Source organism: Culex pipiens, chromosome 3 (assembly GCF_016801865.2).
Source record: "Culex pipiens pallens isolate TS chromosome 3, TS_CPP_V2, whole genome shotgun sequence".
NCBI lineage: Eukaryota > Metazoa > Arthropoda > Insecta > Diptera > Culicidae > Culex > Culex pipiens.
In genome coordinates, this window is record NC_068939.1 from 100253704 (window position 1) to 100268810 (window position 15107).

Genomic DNA, 15107 nt, shown 5'->3' on the forward strand with positions numbered 1-15107 from the left:
AAAATCTAGCCTAACATATGAAAAGGGCGTATGAAACTTTAAAATGCCGTTTTGACGGTGTCTGGACCAAAGAGCCTATGTCTGGAAATATTTTTATCGGATTCCCCGGACATTTTTACATAACATACTAAAAAATTGGAGGAGTTCATTAACAGGATTCCGAGATATGATTTTTTGAAAATTGAAAGACGCAACTTTTGGTACCCAGACATGTATAGGCCATCGCTGAAATTTTTATGTTATCGCAGTTTTAGTGAAAAACGTTGATTTTTTGCCGATTTCGTCATCTTCCGGTTTTTGCGCGCGGCGCGTCGAAAAACACGGATTTTATTTTCAAAAAATCATATCTCGGAATCCTGTTAATGAACTCCTCCCATTTTTTAGTATATTATGTAAAAATGTCCGGGGAATCCGATAAAAATATTTCCAGACATAGGCTCTTTGGTCCAGACACCGTCAAAACGGAATTTTAAAGTTTCATACGCCGATTTTTGAAACTTCTTACTATTTTTCTTTGAAATGCCAACTTATCACCTTTCATTTGCGTATAAGACAATTGAAATCGGTTGAAATGGCGAGGAGTTATGATTTTTTGAAAAAAGTGGTTTTTGCGAAAATCGACGAAAATGGCCATTTTTCAGACCACCCTAACACGGCGTAGGTCACCCTAATGGCCAAACAAAAAAATACGGGTCTAATTATTTCGGCCAGGGAACCCCCAGAAAAATTTTGAGCCCGATCCGAGCACTTTGGTTTTTTTCCATGCTGTTTTCGTGGGGAATTGCTGTATATATATATATATATATATATATATATATATATATATATATATATATATATATATATATATATATATATATATATATATATATATATATATATATATATATAAACATATATATATATACATAAAAGTTTTTTTTAAGGAAAATCATAATTTGCATTTATAGATTTTGTTAAACCGATAAAAGAACTAAAAATCTACTGAAAAATTGCGTTTGGGTGACAGTTATAAAGGTAACCAAAGAAACTTCGCTATCGATAATTTATACAAAACAAGCCTTACCCGACAAACTTCGTTCTGCCTTTTTTTCGTTTGTTGACGTTTTTTTAATTTTTTGCTTATTCAGCCTCCTGTGATCAAAAAATGATTTTACGTAACTTTCTCCATACAATTTTCCGATGCTCCGGAATCGGTTCCAGAGTGGCCAAAGTGTCAATTAGTTAGCGTAAGAACCTTCCTTGGGCTTATACGAACCCAACGCAACAAAAAGCACCTCGATCCGACGCTCCGTGTTGAACTGATTCGTGTTCGAACAAAACTGTCGAAATCTATCTATCTATGTATATAAAAAACAAGCTCTTCCCGGCAAACTTCGTCCTGCCTTTTTTTGTTTTCCTGACGTTTCTTGCTTGTTTGCTAATTCAGCCTCCTGTGATCAAAATTTGATTTTACGCAGCTTTCTCCATACAATCTGCGGATTTTCCGGAATCGGTTCCAGAGTGGCCAAAGTTGTCACTTTTTGGCGTAAGAACCTTCCTTGGACTTTTACGAACTCAATGCAACAAAAAGCACCTCGATACGACGCTCCGTATTGAACTGATTCGCGTTCGAACAAAACCGTCGAAATTTTTTATATATGAGCAATTCCAGCCAAAAACAGGAATTTTTCAGGTACTTTTTTCTCGACCCTCTCCGATTTCAATGAAACTTTGTAGACATGTTATCCTACGCTTATATAAGCCATTTTTGTGTATATGGAGCTAGTTTCACTCGATAATGACATTTGAGAAGGGCGTAAGTGTTTTAAATATTTTTGTAATTCCGATCCGAGCACTTTTGTTTTTTTCCATGCTGTTTTCGTGGGGAATTGCTGTATATATATATATATATATATATATATATATATATATATATATATATATATATATATATATATATATATATATATATATATATATATATATATATATATATATATATATATATATATATATATATATATAATATATATATATATATATATATATATATATATATTATATATATATATATATATATATATATATATATATATATATATATATATATATATATATATATATGTTAATAGACATCACACCGCCTTTTCAGACTGAATTTACTTACTAAACTAAACACAGAACACCCAGATGAGATGGTCGGGAATCAAACCCGGGCCCCTTAGCACACATGAGGGATCGGCAGCCGAAGCCGCTAACCAAAGCGCCACGGGGTCCTAGACTCCAATACAAGGGATGAATTTTTTTTTTAATTCAGTGTAGCAAACCAACAAAACACAAATGTAATAGTTAATCAAAAAATGGCAATACAACTCGATTTTTCAAAGCCTCGATTGGACAATCATAGTTTGAAAAACAGTGGTATTTAGGAACCAGGGAAGTTTTTTGGTCTCTTGTTTCAAAATAGCTGAACGCTAAAAATAACTTTTTTATAAATCACTTTGTAGACAATGGATTGGGGGATAAATAAAAAACTATACGGATTATTTGTTTGGTTATAAAATATAAAATGTGTTTTCAAAGAAAAATCAAGACTTTCAAATATTGTAGCATTTAAAAAATCTCTTGACTCATTCGAAAATATGTTTGCTGTCATTTCAACATTTCATTTTACAGTACACAATAAACAAATTATTTGTATTTATACTTTGATTTTATGAAAACTCTTAGTCACGCAAAGACTTTACTGCAAACTGTAAAAGGCCACGTAGCTCAGTGGTAACGCTTCCGCCTTGTAAGCGGTAGATCGGGGTTCAAATCCCGGCTCGGACCAACACAACTGGTAATCTTTTCCCTTCTGGATTCGATTGCTTAGTAAAGGAAAGGTAGTGTTTCGTCACAAACTGGACCTTATCAAGACACCTTAGGAAGACAACCTATGGAATGTTAACATTAACCCAAACATGTTAACGTTAAGTTGATTAATGTACTGTCACTGAATCCGCTTTGTAAATGCCGGCCCCGATACTCTTCATGGGTGTTCCCCTAAGGAACTGGGAAAGATTTACTTTTTTTTAACGTTGAAAGCATGGCTTGCAATTTCTAGTTGCAATTCTAAATTTAAATATTTTAGTTGACCCTCTGTCCCTCCTGGACCTTGGGAAAAGTCTAGAAACATAAAACTCAAAATATATTTTCAACGGTCTAAATCTAAATCAATTAAGCTACAAACGCTCAATAATTTGCATATTAGAACTGTTATATTTATATGGATAAAATATCAACTATAAATTTATTGAACATATTCAATATGTTAATCTAAGTTCAAATTTATGATTCAGTTTACCTTACGAAATTAATTATTAGATAATGTACCCATAAAGATTATACGGTATGGTTTTTGTCAAAAATAAGTTTATAAAATTGGAACGAGCAGCGTTTTTAACAGTGGTAACTAAAAAGGTAAAAACTCGATCAGCAACCAAAACTTGTCCAGTCAAACAGGCCCTGCTGCCCTTCGGAAGTTTTAAATTTTGGAAAGTTTATAACACAACGAATCGATTCACTCGATCAAAAATTTGCGTTGTTATTTTTATCATTTATTTTTTACAAATTTACATGTTTACTTTCTTATGTGCCATTATATAAAATAATATAAATCCAAATCGTTATGCTTCAGGCAAACTAACTCACACTAAAACTGAACAACAACCGTAGCGACGGGCGCAACACACAGTACAAATTTGCGCGCACTCGCACTTGTACACAAACCTCACCCGCAGCCAGTGGTGTCACGGTTCGCTCACTCGAATCGTGGTTCAAACGATACGTCATGACGCTCAAGTGTGGTTCGCTCATGATTGCGAACCAAGCACGAGCGAACCACGATCCGAACGCCTGCCGTGGTTCGCATGAACCCTTGCTCTCTCATCACGAATGAGAGTGAGAGGGACCATCAATGAGCGGTTCGCAAGAAGAGCTAAAAAACTGCACTCAGAGAAAAACATTTCATGATTTTGACAACAGAAGGTGACTATGGAGGGCTACAGAGTATGGCTGCAACAACTCATTGGGATGTCCTGGGTCTTCCAATGACTCCCTGGATTTATTATCGGTGGGTCCACCGCCGTAACAAGCAAGAGGTCTGCGGTTCATGACTGCAGATCATACCCGCATAGCTCCAGTGAGTATGTAAACTTTTTAATATTATAATTTTATGTCCTGGGCCAACAGAGGACTCACTGGTTCCTTGGGGACCATCCACAAACGTGGACACTTTTTTGGAAATCTCAACCCCCCCCCCCCCTCCATCGTGGACAATTTCCATTCAAATTAAATCTATGGAACGTCGTTAATCGCCATAGAACCCCCCCTCCCCCATCACCCTAAGGTGTCCACGTAGTTTATGAATGGTCCCTTGATAACTTTATCGTTAACAAATTTGAAGAATTTTGTGGGAGTGAAGAATAAAAACAAATAAGTTTTTCTATCAGTGCCTACATTTTCCGTTGGCGAACCGTTCGCTGAACGCTCTCTTTACTCCGTTCAGAGCGGAGCGGCAAGCGAGCAGAGAAATGATGATCGTAATTTTGGTTCGCGAACCGTTCAAACCCGCCGCTCTGAGCGTTCGACAAGCGCTCACCCGATAGGTTCGTCGATTGAGTAGTTATGATACGCTCAAAAGCGAACCGTGACACCACTGCCCGCAGCACGTGTTTCAAGTGCAGTTTCGTAGTGTGGAACATAAACGTAAATAAAACGAAAGTGCACGGAAAGACGCGGAGGGGTGGTTTCGATAAACTTTTTATGCTTTTTAAATAGAAACTTTCTAAAGATCCGGTTCTCATTCGAATATTACAACTGAAAATAATTCAAAATTTGTTTCAACCTATCTTTCCGTGCCCACTCCAATGAAACTCCGCCTAAGTGGATTCATTCGTCTGTTTTGCCTCCAGTTGTGTATCTACTTCCAACGATCGCTGTTCGTCGATCGCGCTAGATCATTCATAACCGCAGTAAAATCATCGCAGACATCGAATCGTTTGGAAGATCGCTGTCTTGATGACCTTGAACGGATCAACATCAACAGCAGCATGCTCGAGTTTATTTTCACCGTGACGAGGCTGGTTTTCAGCGTGTCCACTTACTTCATCAAGGGGAATTTGCTGAAGCTTTGGCCGCCAGAGGATCGTCCCGTGGTGACCGTTCGCCAGGGCAAACTTCGTGGCATCAGTGACACCCTCCCGAATGGTCATCGGTATCACTACTTCAAGGGCGTTCCGTACGCTCAACACCCGGTGGGCCCACTGCGGTTCCGACCACCGGTTCCACTCGAGCGGTTCGACACTCCGACCGTCGAGTGCATCATGGAAAGAAGCGATTGCATTCAGGAAGATCTATTCACCCATCGGGTCGTTGGTTCGGAGAAGGGCCTGTACATGAACATCTACACGCCGGAGTGCAATGGGGAAAAGTTCCCCATTATGGTTTACATCCACGGTGGTGGTTTCCTAGCCGGTACTGGAAGTAGTGTCTTCTACAACCCGATCCATCTGGTCCAGGAGGGAGTGATCGTGGTCACCATGAACTATCGACTGGGACCGCTGGGCTTTCTGAGCTTCCCAGCAGCTGGAATCGCCGGTAATGCAGGCCTCAAAGATCAAGTAAAGTCGTACGGTAAAATACTTTTCAATTCCTAATACATATTAAAAATTTCAGCTTCTGGTATTCAAATGGGTTAATGAAAACATTGCCCAATTTGGCGGTGATCCCGGGAATGTTACACTGTTTGGCGAGAGTGCCGGCAGCATTTCGGCTTATTTGCATTATCTTTCGCCAAACTCCAGGTGCGTAAACACTTGAGTATTTTTAGAATAAGAATCGCACACAGCAAAAAAACCGATGGTAAAATCACATGCAAAAGCATGCACATCACCTCATCCGACGAGAATCATATTCAGATAACCAAATCCGCGCCCCAACTCTCTGCTATCTCGCTGCTACAGTATGTAAAAAAAGTATTTACACCCCTTGGGCACTTTGCACATATTGTGATGAAACATCTAAACAATTTGATGTTGACAGAAACCTAGTACTACATTGCGTTCAGAAACTCATGCCAAACATTTTGCTACAAAAATCTCATGAAAAGATGATTTCCATAAAAAGTTATATATCAAATACTATTACAAAAATCAAAAAATGTGCAAAAAAAGTTTGTACACCTTTTGAAAAATTAACATAAATAAAGTTATTTGTTGACAAATCACCATAAATCCAGTATCCCAACTCCAAATATTGGCATTGATCCGGTTTTTTTTTTCTGTGCAGTCGAGGGGTTTGGTGCATCCGTTTACGACTGGCAACAATCTGTTAAATGAATCCGAATTTTTGTTGACGAAAATGTGATTTCAGTCTGGTTATTTACATTGACAATAATTTTTCTTTTTTGAATCATCTTTTAAATTTGTGAAAAAGATTGCACTGTATAATAAATATTCACCGTCATATTTAAGGGCTGTTTTGAGCCCATTCAGTCAGAAGCGCTATTTAAGATTCAATTAGCGCATCGTTGAGGAATCGTTCATAAATAGCATTAAATCACCGGAGAAGGTGTGAAGTGAAACTGCTGCATAGAACAGAGAGAGAGGTAAAGGCCTGGGTGCTGAATAGTGGTTCGCAAAACGGCCTCAATTTTGAACTGTCAAAGTGGAACCATTTTACTGTTCGCCAAAAGTAGGGAGTATTGTTATTGATCATTAAAAATTGTTTTGTTTTTTTTTTTTGGTTATTGAGGACCTGGAGTTGGAGTCAAGAAATCTTAAGAAAGTTGAAGGCGAGATCGTCATTTTTATAATTATTAATGAATTAATTTATGGAGTCGATGCGGTTGTATCCTGGGTGATGAATAGAGAGAATGCGTAACGTGATTTTCGAATGATCCCACTTTGTTTACATCTACAAAGTAGGAGGCTGTTCAAGCACAAGCATGACTTTTTTCTTATTGGTGAATGAGCAGTTTTATAATCAGTTTTATTATGCCTAGATTTTGTTTTTTTTTTTTGCTGTAAAATTGTGTGTGTTTTCAAGTTTTGATCGGTTACAAGATATTTTTCTTTTTTACGGGTGACGACGAACTGCGGTGAGAGTGTCATTCTGCGATGTCGCAGATAAATTCCCTGGCTGATGATTTTAGATTCCTGCAGCTCTTCCTGGCCCAGCGAAAAAAAGATCGTTAATTTTAGCGAAGCTGACCCAACAAACAGAGAAGATTTTCACTAAACCGGTAAGTTTTCAAACGGAATCAAACAATTAAGACAATTTCTGAATGGATACAACCGCATCGACTCCATAAATTAATTCATTAATAATTATAAAAATGACGATCTCGCCTTCAACTTTCTTAAGATTTCTTGACTCCAACTCCAGGTCCTCAATAACCAAAAAAAAACAAAACAATTTTTAATGATCAATAACAATACTCCCTACTTTTGGCGAACAGTAAATTGGTTCCACTTTGACAGTTCAAAATTGAGGCCGTTTTGCGAACCACTATTCAGCACCCAGGTTGTATCCATTCAGAAATTGTCTTAATTGTTTGATTCCGTTTGAAAACTTACCGGTTTAGTGAAAATCTTCTCTGTTTGTTGGGTCAGCTTCGCTAAAATTAACGATCTTTTTTTCGCTGGGCCAGGAAGAGCTGCAGGAATCTAAAATCAGCCAGGGAATTTATCTGCGACATCGCAGAATGACACTCTCACCGCAGTTCGTCGTCACCCGTAAAAAAGAAAAATATCTTGTAACCGATCAAAACTTGAAAACACACACAATTTTACAGCAAAAAAAAAAACAAAATCTAGGCATAATAAAACTGATTATAAAACTGCTCATTCACCAATAAGAAAAAAGTCATGCTTGTGCTTGAACAGCCTCCTACTTTGTAGATGTAAACAAAGTGGGATCATTCGAAAATCACGTTACGCATTCTCTCTATTCATCACCCAGGTAAAGGCTTGAAAAAAAGCATTATCCATCTTTTCCTATGTAACGCCTTTCAATTGTAAATAATTCGGCAAACAATACTAGTCAAACTTCATCATGTTCTTTGTGATTCAATAAACGAATAGGGTGGTGATAACAACAATGTCCCTCTTAATTCTATTTTTAAGATTATTTTTGCGATTTGAGTGATTGTTTAAATACGACAAAATTCACACACTCCGGTAACCGAAAATAATAGTTGATAAATCGATAATGTTTAAATCGAAACCTCCTGAAAACTTTACCGAATTCAGTTAAAATAATTTAGTTGTGTATAGAGTATGGAAATGTACATCCATCTCTGCGATACGGCTTTACCAAAACCACTTCAAAAAAGCAAAATATTATGCTGCAATGACGGTGCATTAAATTTCCCTTCAAATGACATGTTCCAACATTTTTTTACAATTGAGTAACGAAAAATGGCAGAGTTTAAAAAAAACCTTTTTTTGGAATTTTGAGTACGTCATCATATCGGGCGTCCAATTTCACCTCTTTTTTCGCATATTCAAAAATGAAAGGGGTCGTACCACCCCTCAGTCGCGATAAATAAAAAAACGGACCTCGGATTCGTGATTAGGGACAAAAGTTACCTCATAGGACAAAGTTTCACACAAATCGAAGAGGTGTCGCGGCAACTTTTCCCGATTTCGTGTGAGTACCTCTCTAACCGTGAAATGTGTGTCAAAATTGGTGATGTCTTGTTAGCAGTTTTTGCTGTTTTCTCCGGTGTACCACAAGGAAGTTATCTCGGTCCAATCATCTACCTGTTGTACATGAACGATGTCCACCTGTTACTAAAGTGTTGCAAACTGTCGTATGCTGATGATATCAAGCTCTTCGCTGTCATAAACTCTAGCAACGATGCACTCTTGCTGCAAGACCAACTTAACATCTTCGCCCACTGGTGTGACGACAACAGAATGGTTCTTAACGCCTCGAAATGCTCTGTGATTACCTTTACCCGCAAGCGATCGACAATATCCTTTGACTATAATCTATCAAATACTAGTCTTAGTCGTTCGTCATCTATCAAAGACCTTGGAGTTGTGTTAGACTGTCAATTGTCCTTTAGCGAACATATTTCCTACACCGTCTCTAAGGCACCCAAAGTTCTTGGTTTTGTTTTTCGTGTGGCTAAACATTTTCGTCAAGTTTCGTGTTTGAAGTCACTTTATTGCTCACTGGTTCGCTCGACACTAGAATATTGTTCGGTGGTCTGGGCTCCGTTCTACCAAAACGGTATCGAGCGAATTGAAAAGGTTCAACGGAAGTTCACTAGGTATGCGCTTCGCCACATCCCCCTAGTGGACCCACATTCCCTCGGTCTTGACCTTCTATCTGTTCGTCGTGACGTAGCTAAAGCAATCTTCGTGTCTGATTTGTTGAAGTCTTCAATTGACTGTCCTGAGATTCTTGAGCAAGTCAATGTCTACATTCAACACCGTACGATCAGATCTCACCAATTCATTAGAATTCCACGCGCATTGACCAACTACGGTCGCAACGCGGCCGTGTCGAGCATGTGTAGAGTCTTCAACGATTGCTACGAGCACTTTGACTTCCATTTGTCTCGCAACGTACTCCGGAAACTTTTCCTAAACCATTTTAAAACTTAACCCATCGCTACCAGAAGCTTTCTACTTGTGATATCCAACTGTGATCTTAGTTTAGGTTAGGATTAGGGAAAGTTTTATTTGTGTTCTATGTATTAGTTTAAGAAATCTTGTATCATTGGAGTTTGTAAACTTGTTGATGCGTTAAGATAAGGTGGTTTTTATGCCTTCTTGAGAATGTGTCTGACACAGCTCAAGGGGGCTTTTTGCCCACCATAATAAAAAAATGAAATGAAATGAAATGAGTTGGTAGAGAATTACCCAGCTAACCAACCCGCTTTTCATTAGTTCTGACTATATCGAACTTATTCATAACAAAACGATTGATTTAAACGCAATTTGGAAAATCATTTTGGAAAAATCATAAAATAAATCAAACTGGTTGAATTTTAAATTCAATATTCAAGGGCTCTTTAGAAGTATCCAAATGACTCTTGAACATTTTTTGTTTCATCTTGAAGGCTTTCGTGATGGTTGTAAAAATAATGTTTAATTATTTTCCCAAAAATCGCCGATTATTGTTTACATTTTGGTCCGTTAAAAAGCTCGTACCAGCCATGCCAGATATACAGATAAATCTGTATTTTACAGATTTTTCGATCCCAAAAACCTCAAAAATCTGTATATACATTTTTTTTTTAAATGGTTATATTTGGGTAATTCTCTACCAACTCACACGAAATCGGGAAAAGTTGCCCCGACCCCTCTTTGATTAGCATGAAACTTTGTCCTAAGGGGTAACTTTTGTCCCTGATCACGAATCTGAGGTCCGTTTTTGATATCTCGTGACGGAGGGGCGGTACGACCCCTTCCATTTTTGAACATGCGAAAAAAGAGGTGTTTTTCAATAATTTGCAGCCTGAAACGGTGATGAGATATAAATTTGGTGTCAAAGTGACTTTTATGTAAAATTAGACGCCCGATTTAATGGCGTACTCAGAATTCCGAAAAAACGTATTTTTCATCGAAAAAAACACTAAAAAAGTTTAAAAAATTCTCTCATTTTCCGTTACTCGACTGTAAAATTTTTTGGAACATGTCATTTTATGGGAAATTTAATGTACTTTTCGAATCTACATTGACCCACAAGGGTAATTTTTTCATTTAGAACAAAAATTTTCATTTTAAGATTTCGTGTTTTTTCTAACTTTGCAGGGTTGTTTTTTAGAGTGTAACAATGTTCTACAAAGTTGTAGAGCAGACAAATACAAAAATTTTGATATATAGACATAAGGGGTTTGCTTATAAACATCACGAGTTATCGCGATTTTACGAAAAAAAGTTTTGAAAAAGTTACTTTTTGCGTTTCTCTTTGTTTCGTCGTCCGTGTCTGTCGCGGGTAGAGCGTCCAATTTCCCGGGGTAACAAATTTCCCAGGAAACGGGAAATTTTCAGCCAATTTCCCGGGAAATCCCAGGAATTCCCGGGAAATTTAAAATTTATTGAAAATTGTTATGATCTTGGTTTTAATTTATATTATGCAACAAAATTGTATATGACATCAACATTAATGAGCATGAGCATGAGCATGAGCATAAGCATGAGAGACCACCCATGGTTGTCCTTCTCCGTTGCTGAATAGGACCGTAATATCCTATCAATACAACCGACCATACGCTTGAACGATCTAATGGTGTTTCCCTTATCAACAGCATGTATGATTGCGCTGAAAAGATAAAACATCAAGATCATTAAAACTAGATCTGGAGCAAATAGGTAACAGTCGTTGGCCACCAACGGCGCCCGCCATGTCAGTTTGTAGATCTCGGGGGATTGGGACGGGAATGTTAGTTAGCACAGGTTGCTACAAAGGGTGGGTTCTATACGATATCCACACCCCCACGTGTGCCGGAAAACTACTTCTGCTTGGGATTTTGTTAGTAGGTAAGGGTAATGGCCAGGATAAACTACTAGAAAATGTATTTTGGTATTTTTTATGAGAAATTTTAAACTTGTCTCTGTGACCAGTTTATTGAATTAAAAAAAATGAGAAAATGTGTTTTTCATGACAAATACTGGTTTCAGCTCTTGAACAAATGGTTAAGCTTTTTAGTATTGGTTTTACTCTAAACAACCCAATGTTTTCAAATATTTGAAGCAAGCTTTGAGTATATGTTTGCATTTTTTGAGAACAAACAATATAGAGTAATTTTTCAATGATTTTTTTGTATTATTATGCAACATTATTTAAATCATACGATAAATTAACATCATTCCACAAAAAGTCTTCTATTTTTTCACATTTAACCCTCTAACACCTGTAGTTGCACCAGTGCTCCATAATTCTTTTACTTCTAATTGTAATTTCTTTAGTACTAGGTATTCAACCAATTGAATTAATTCTTTTTGCACAAATTCGATTTTCATCTCATTTGATCAAGGTAAACAAAAACGTAAAAAAATCTCAATTTTAATTTTGAGGTAAGGAGTTAATATTGTTTTGATGAAATAACATTAACCTGTTAAAAGCATACCTAATTGTAATAATTTAATACTCATTAAGCAAGATCTATTCCCAGTTGCTTCAAAAATAAATATTATCAGAAATAATTCTGATATCATAATTTCTGAAAATCTGATTTATTATATATAAATCAAACAATAAATTTAATTGAATAAAATCATGTTGAGTTTGTTCATTTATTATTTTTTCAGAGCAATTTCAAAAAAAAGTTCCAAAAATTTAAGAAAATGTATACTTCCGCTTGAATTTCGGGAATTCCCGGGAAATTTACAAATTTCCCGGGAAACGGGAAATATTTTTTTTGGGAAATCCCGGGAATTCCCGGGAATTTTTTTCCCGGGACGGGAAATTGGACGCTCTAGTCGCGGGTGACCATGAACGGCCATGATCGATGACGACCATCTTTATCAAAACTTTTTTTCGTAAAATCGCGATAACTCGTGATGTTTATAAGCAAACCCCTTATGTCTATATATCAAAATTTTTGTAATTGTCTGCTCTACAACTTTGTAGAACATTGTTACACTCTAAAAAATAATCCTGCAAAGTTAGAAAAAACACGAAATTTTAAAATGAAAAATTTTGTTCTAAATGAAAAAATTACCCTTCTGGGTCAATGTAGATTCAAAAAGTACATTAAATTTCCCATAAAATAACATGTTCCAAAATTTTTTACAGTCGAGTAACGGAAAATGGGAAAATTTTTAAAACTTTTTTAGTGTTTTTTCGATGAAAAATACATTTTTTCGGAATTCTGAGTACGCCATCAAATCGGGTGTCTAATTTTACATAAAAGTCCCTTTGACACCAAATTTCTATCTCATCACCGTTTCAGGCTGCAAATTATTGAAAAACACCTCTTTTTTCGCATGATCAAAAATGGAAGGGGTCGTACCGCCCCTCCGTCACGAGATATCAAAAAACGGACCTCGGATTCGTGATCAGGGACAAAAGTTACCCCTTAGGACAAAGTTTCACGCAAATCGAAAAGGGGTCGGGGCAACTGCTGTGTGAGTTGGCGGAGAATTACCCATTTGAAAGTTTCAACAATTTAGTAATTAATTTATGCTTTAATATGATTAAAAAGCTTAAATCTGTTGTTAAAAGTTTTAAAATGTCTTCTATGGCTTCGAATTCGACAAGATACAGATAAAATACAGATTTATTTTCAAGAAAATACAGATCTCCCACAAAATAATCTGGCAACGTTGGCTCGTACTTCATCAATGTTAATGAAATTTGGTTAGAAATAAGGTTATATTTTTTTCTAAATACGTGCAAACTGAAGCAGTTGAAAATGTTGCCACATTGTTCTACTATGGGAGTTAGAGAGTTAACTTCAAAATAAGATCATATAAAAAATCAGTTTTCACTGATAGAATATTTTGGGCACGGTTTTTCTGACTAAGAACAGTCTTCCTAACAACATCAAGGTGAAATTTCCTAGATTTATGCAAGTTGCATAATAATCCTCTTATCTCCCACCTTGAATGTTGACTATGACCGTACATTCAATAAATTTTCTAAACAATATATGAAATAAAATAAATTTATCTCATTTCAGAAAATATTTCCATCGGGTGATCTGCCAAAGTGGAATCCCTTGCACAGAAACATTTTTCCAAACCTCGGGCAATGAAAAAGCACGAAAACTTGTTAAACTCCTGGGCTATGAAGGCGATTCTGACAAAGAAGCGCTTGGTAAGTATTTTCGAAAACCACTAATAGAGCTCGGATATAAAATATCACCATTTCAGAAATTCTCCTGAAAGCTTCCCCAGCCAAATTGATAAAGAACCAAAGCAAAGTGTTGACTTCTGAAGAAAAGCAACGTGGCGTCAAATTTGCATTCATGCCTGTGATCGAAGATATCGTTTCTGAAGAGAGCATCATCACTCAGACTCCGGAGGAGATTATCAAATCATCGATTGATTTGAGCATGCCAATTATTGACGGGTGCAATAGTGGTGAAGGAATCTTGTCATTGTATTTAATGAGCAAAAGATTAGGTATCGTGAACAAAGAACCCCAACGGTTGGTCCCCCAATTGTTGGGCGATTTGGAGGAAATCGATCGCACCGAGCTGGGACAGCAGCTCAAACAGTTTTATTTTGGGGATAAACCAGTAGGAAAAGGTTCTGAAAATCAAATCAATGAGGCACTCGGAGACACCTATTTCTTAGTGAACTCCTTGATCAACGCTGAGTGGATGGCAAAATATCAGCCCAAAGTGTTTCATTACCACTACAGGTTCACTTACCATGGTCGGTTCAGTATTACAAAAAGATTATTCAACCAGAATCACGTGCAAGGAGCCTGCCACGGTGACGATGTGTTTTATATGTTCAGGTGGGCAAATTAAAATTAAATAATCGCCAAGATTAACCACCACCAAACTTTTGTTTCAGTCCCACATACCTACCGAATCTTCCCGAAGACTGCGAAGAGTGTCGGGTAAGACAAACGTTTGTGAAGCTGTGGACAAACTTTGCCAAGTGGGGTGAACCAACGCCCAACGAAGGTTCCGGGGTGCCGTTCCGATGGGCTCCGGTAGCCAAAATCAGTGCAGATTCAACCGAGTTCGATCTGGACTGTTTGGAAATCGATGCCAATACTCGCATGATTCGAAATCCTTACCCGGAGCGAATTACACTGTGGAGAGATTTGTTGAGACGATATAGGAAGGGATTTTGAAACATGGTTTGGCCAGGAGTCGTTAAAAAGTAGTAGTTATATAAATAACTTAAGGGCCAGTTTATGTTTATAATATTAATAAAGAAGGAAACGAGGTATTGTAAAAGCTTTTTCTTACATTTAAATAAGTTAATGTTAACTAAATTCAAATGAAATATTGTTGACAAAATGTAGCGTATGTACATATATATTATTATTAAAATTTTAGGGGAATGAATAAAACCAGTTTTCAGAAGCATGTACATTACTGATATCAGTTTTTTTAACAAAACATTATTTGATATCACATGACACTTGAACAAGAGCCCTTG

General features: G+C 36.9%; 1 protein-coding gene across 1 annotated transcript; it reads left to right on the top strand.

Annotated features, from left to right (window-relative positions):
- Positions 1–4926: 4926 nt before the first annotated feature.
- LOC120421933 (esterase B1-like) lies at positions 4927–15049 on the top strand. The gene is made up of 5 exons (XM_039585238.2): positions 4927–5645; positions 5701–5828; positions 13667–13803; positions 13860–14451; positions 14511–15049. Exons 1-5 carry the CDS (start codon positions 5076–5078, stop codon positions 14794–14796), a joined length of 1713 nt encoding a protein of 570 aa, XP_039441172.1. The 5' UTR covers positions 4927–5075; the 3' UTR covers positions 14797–15049.
- Positions 15050–15107: the final 58 nt, after the last annotated feature.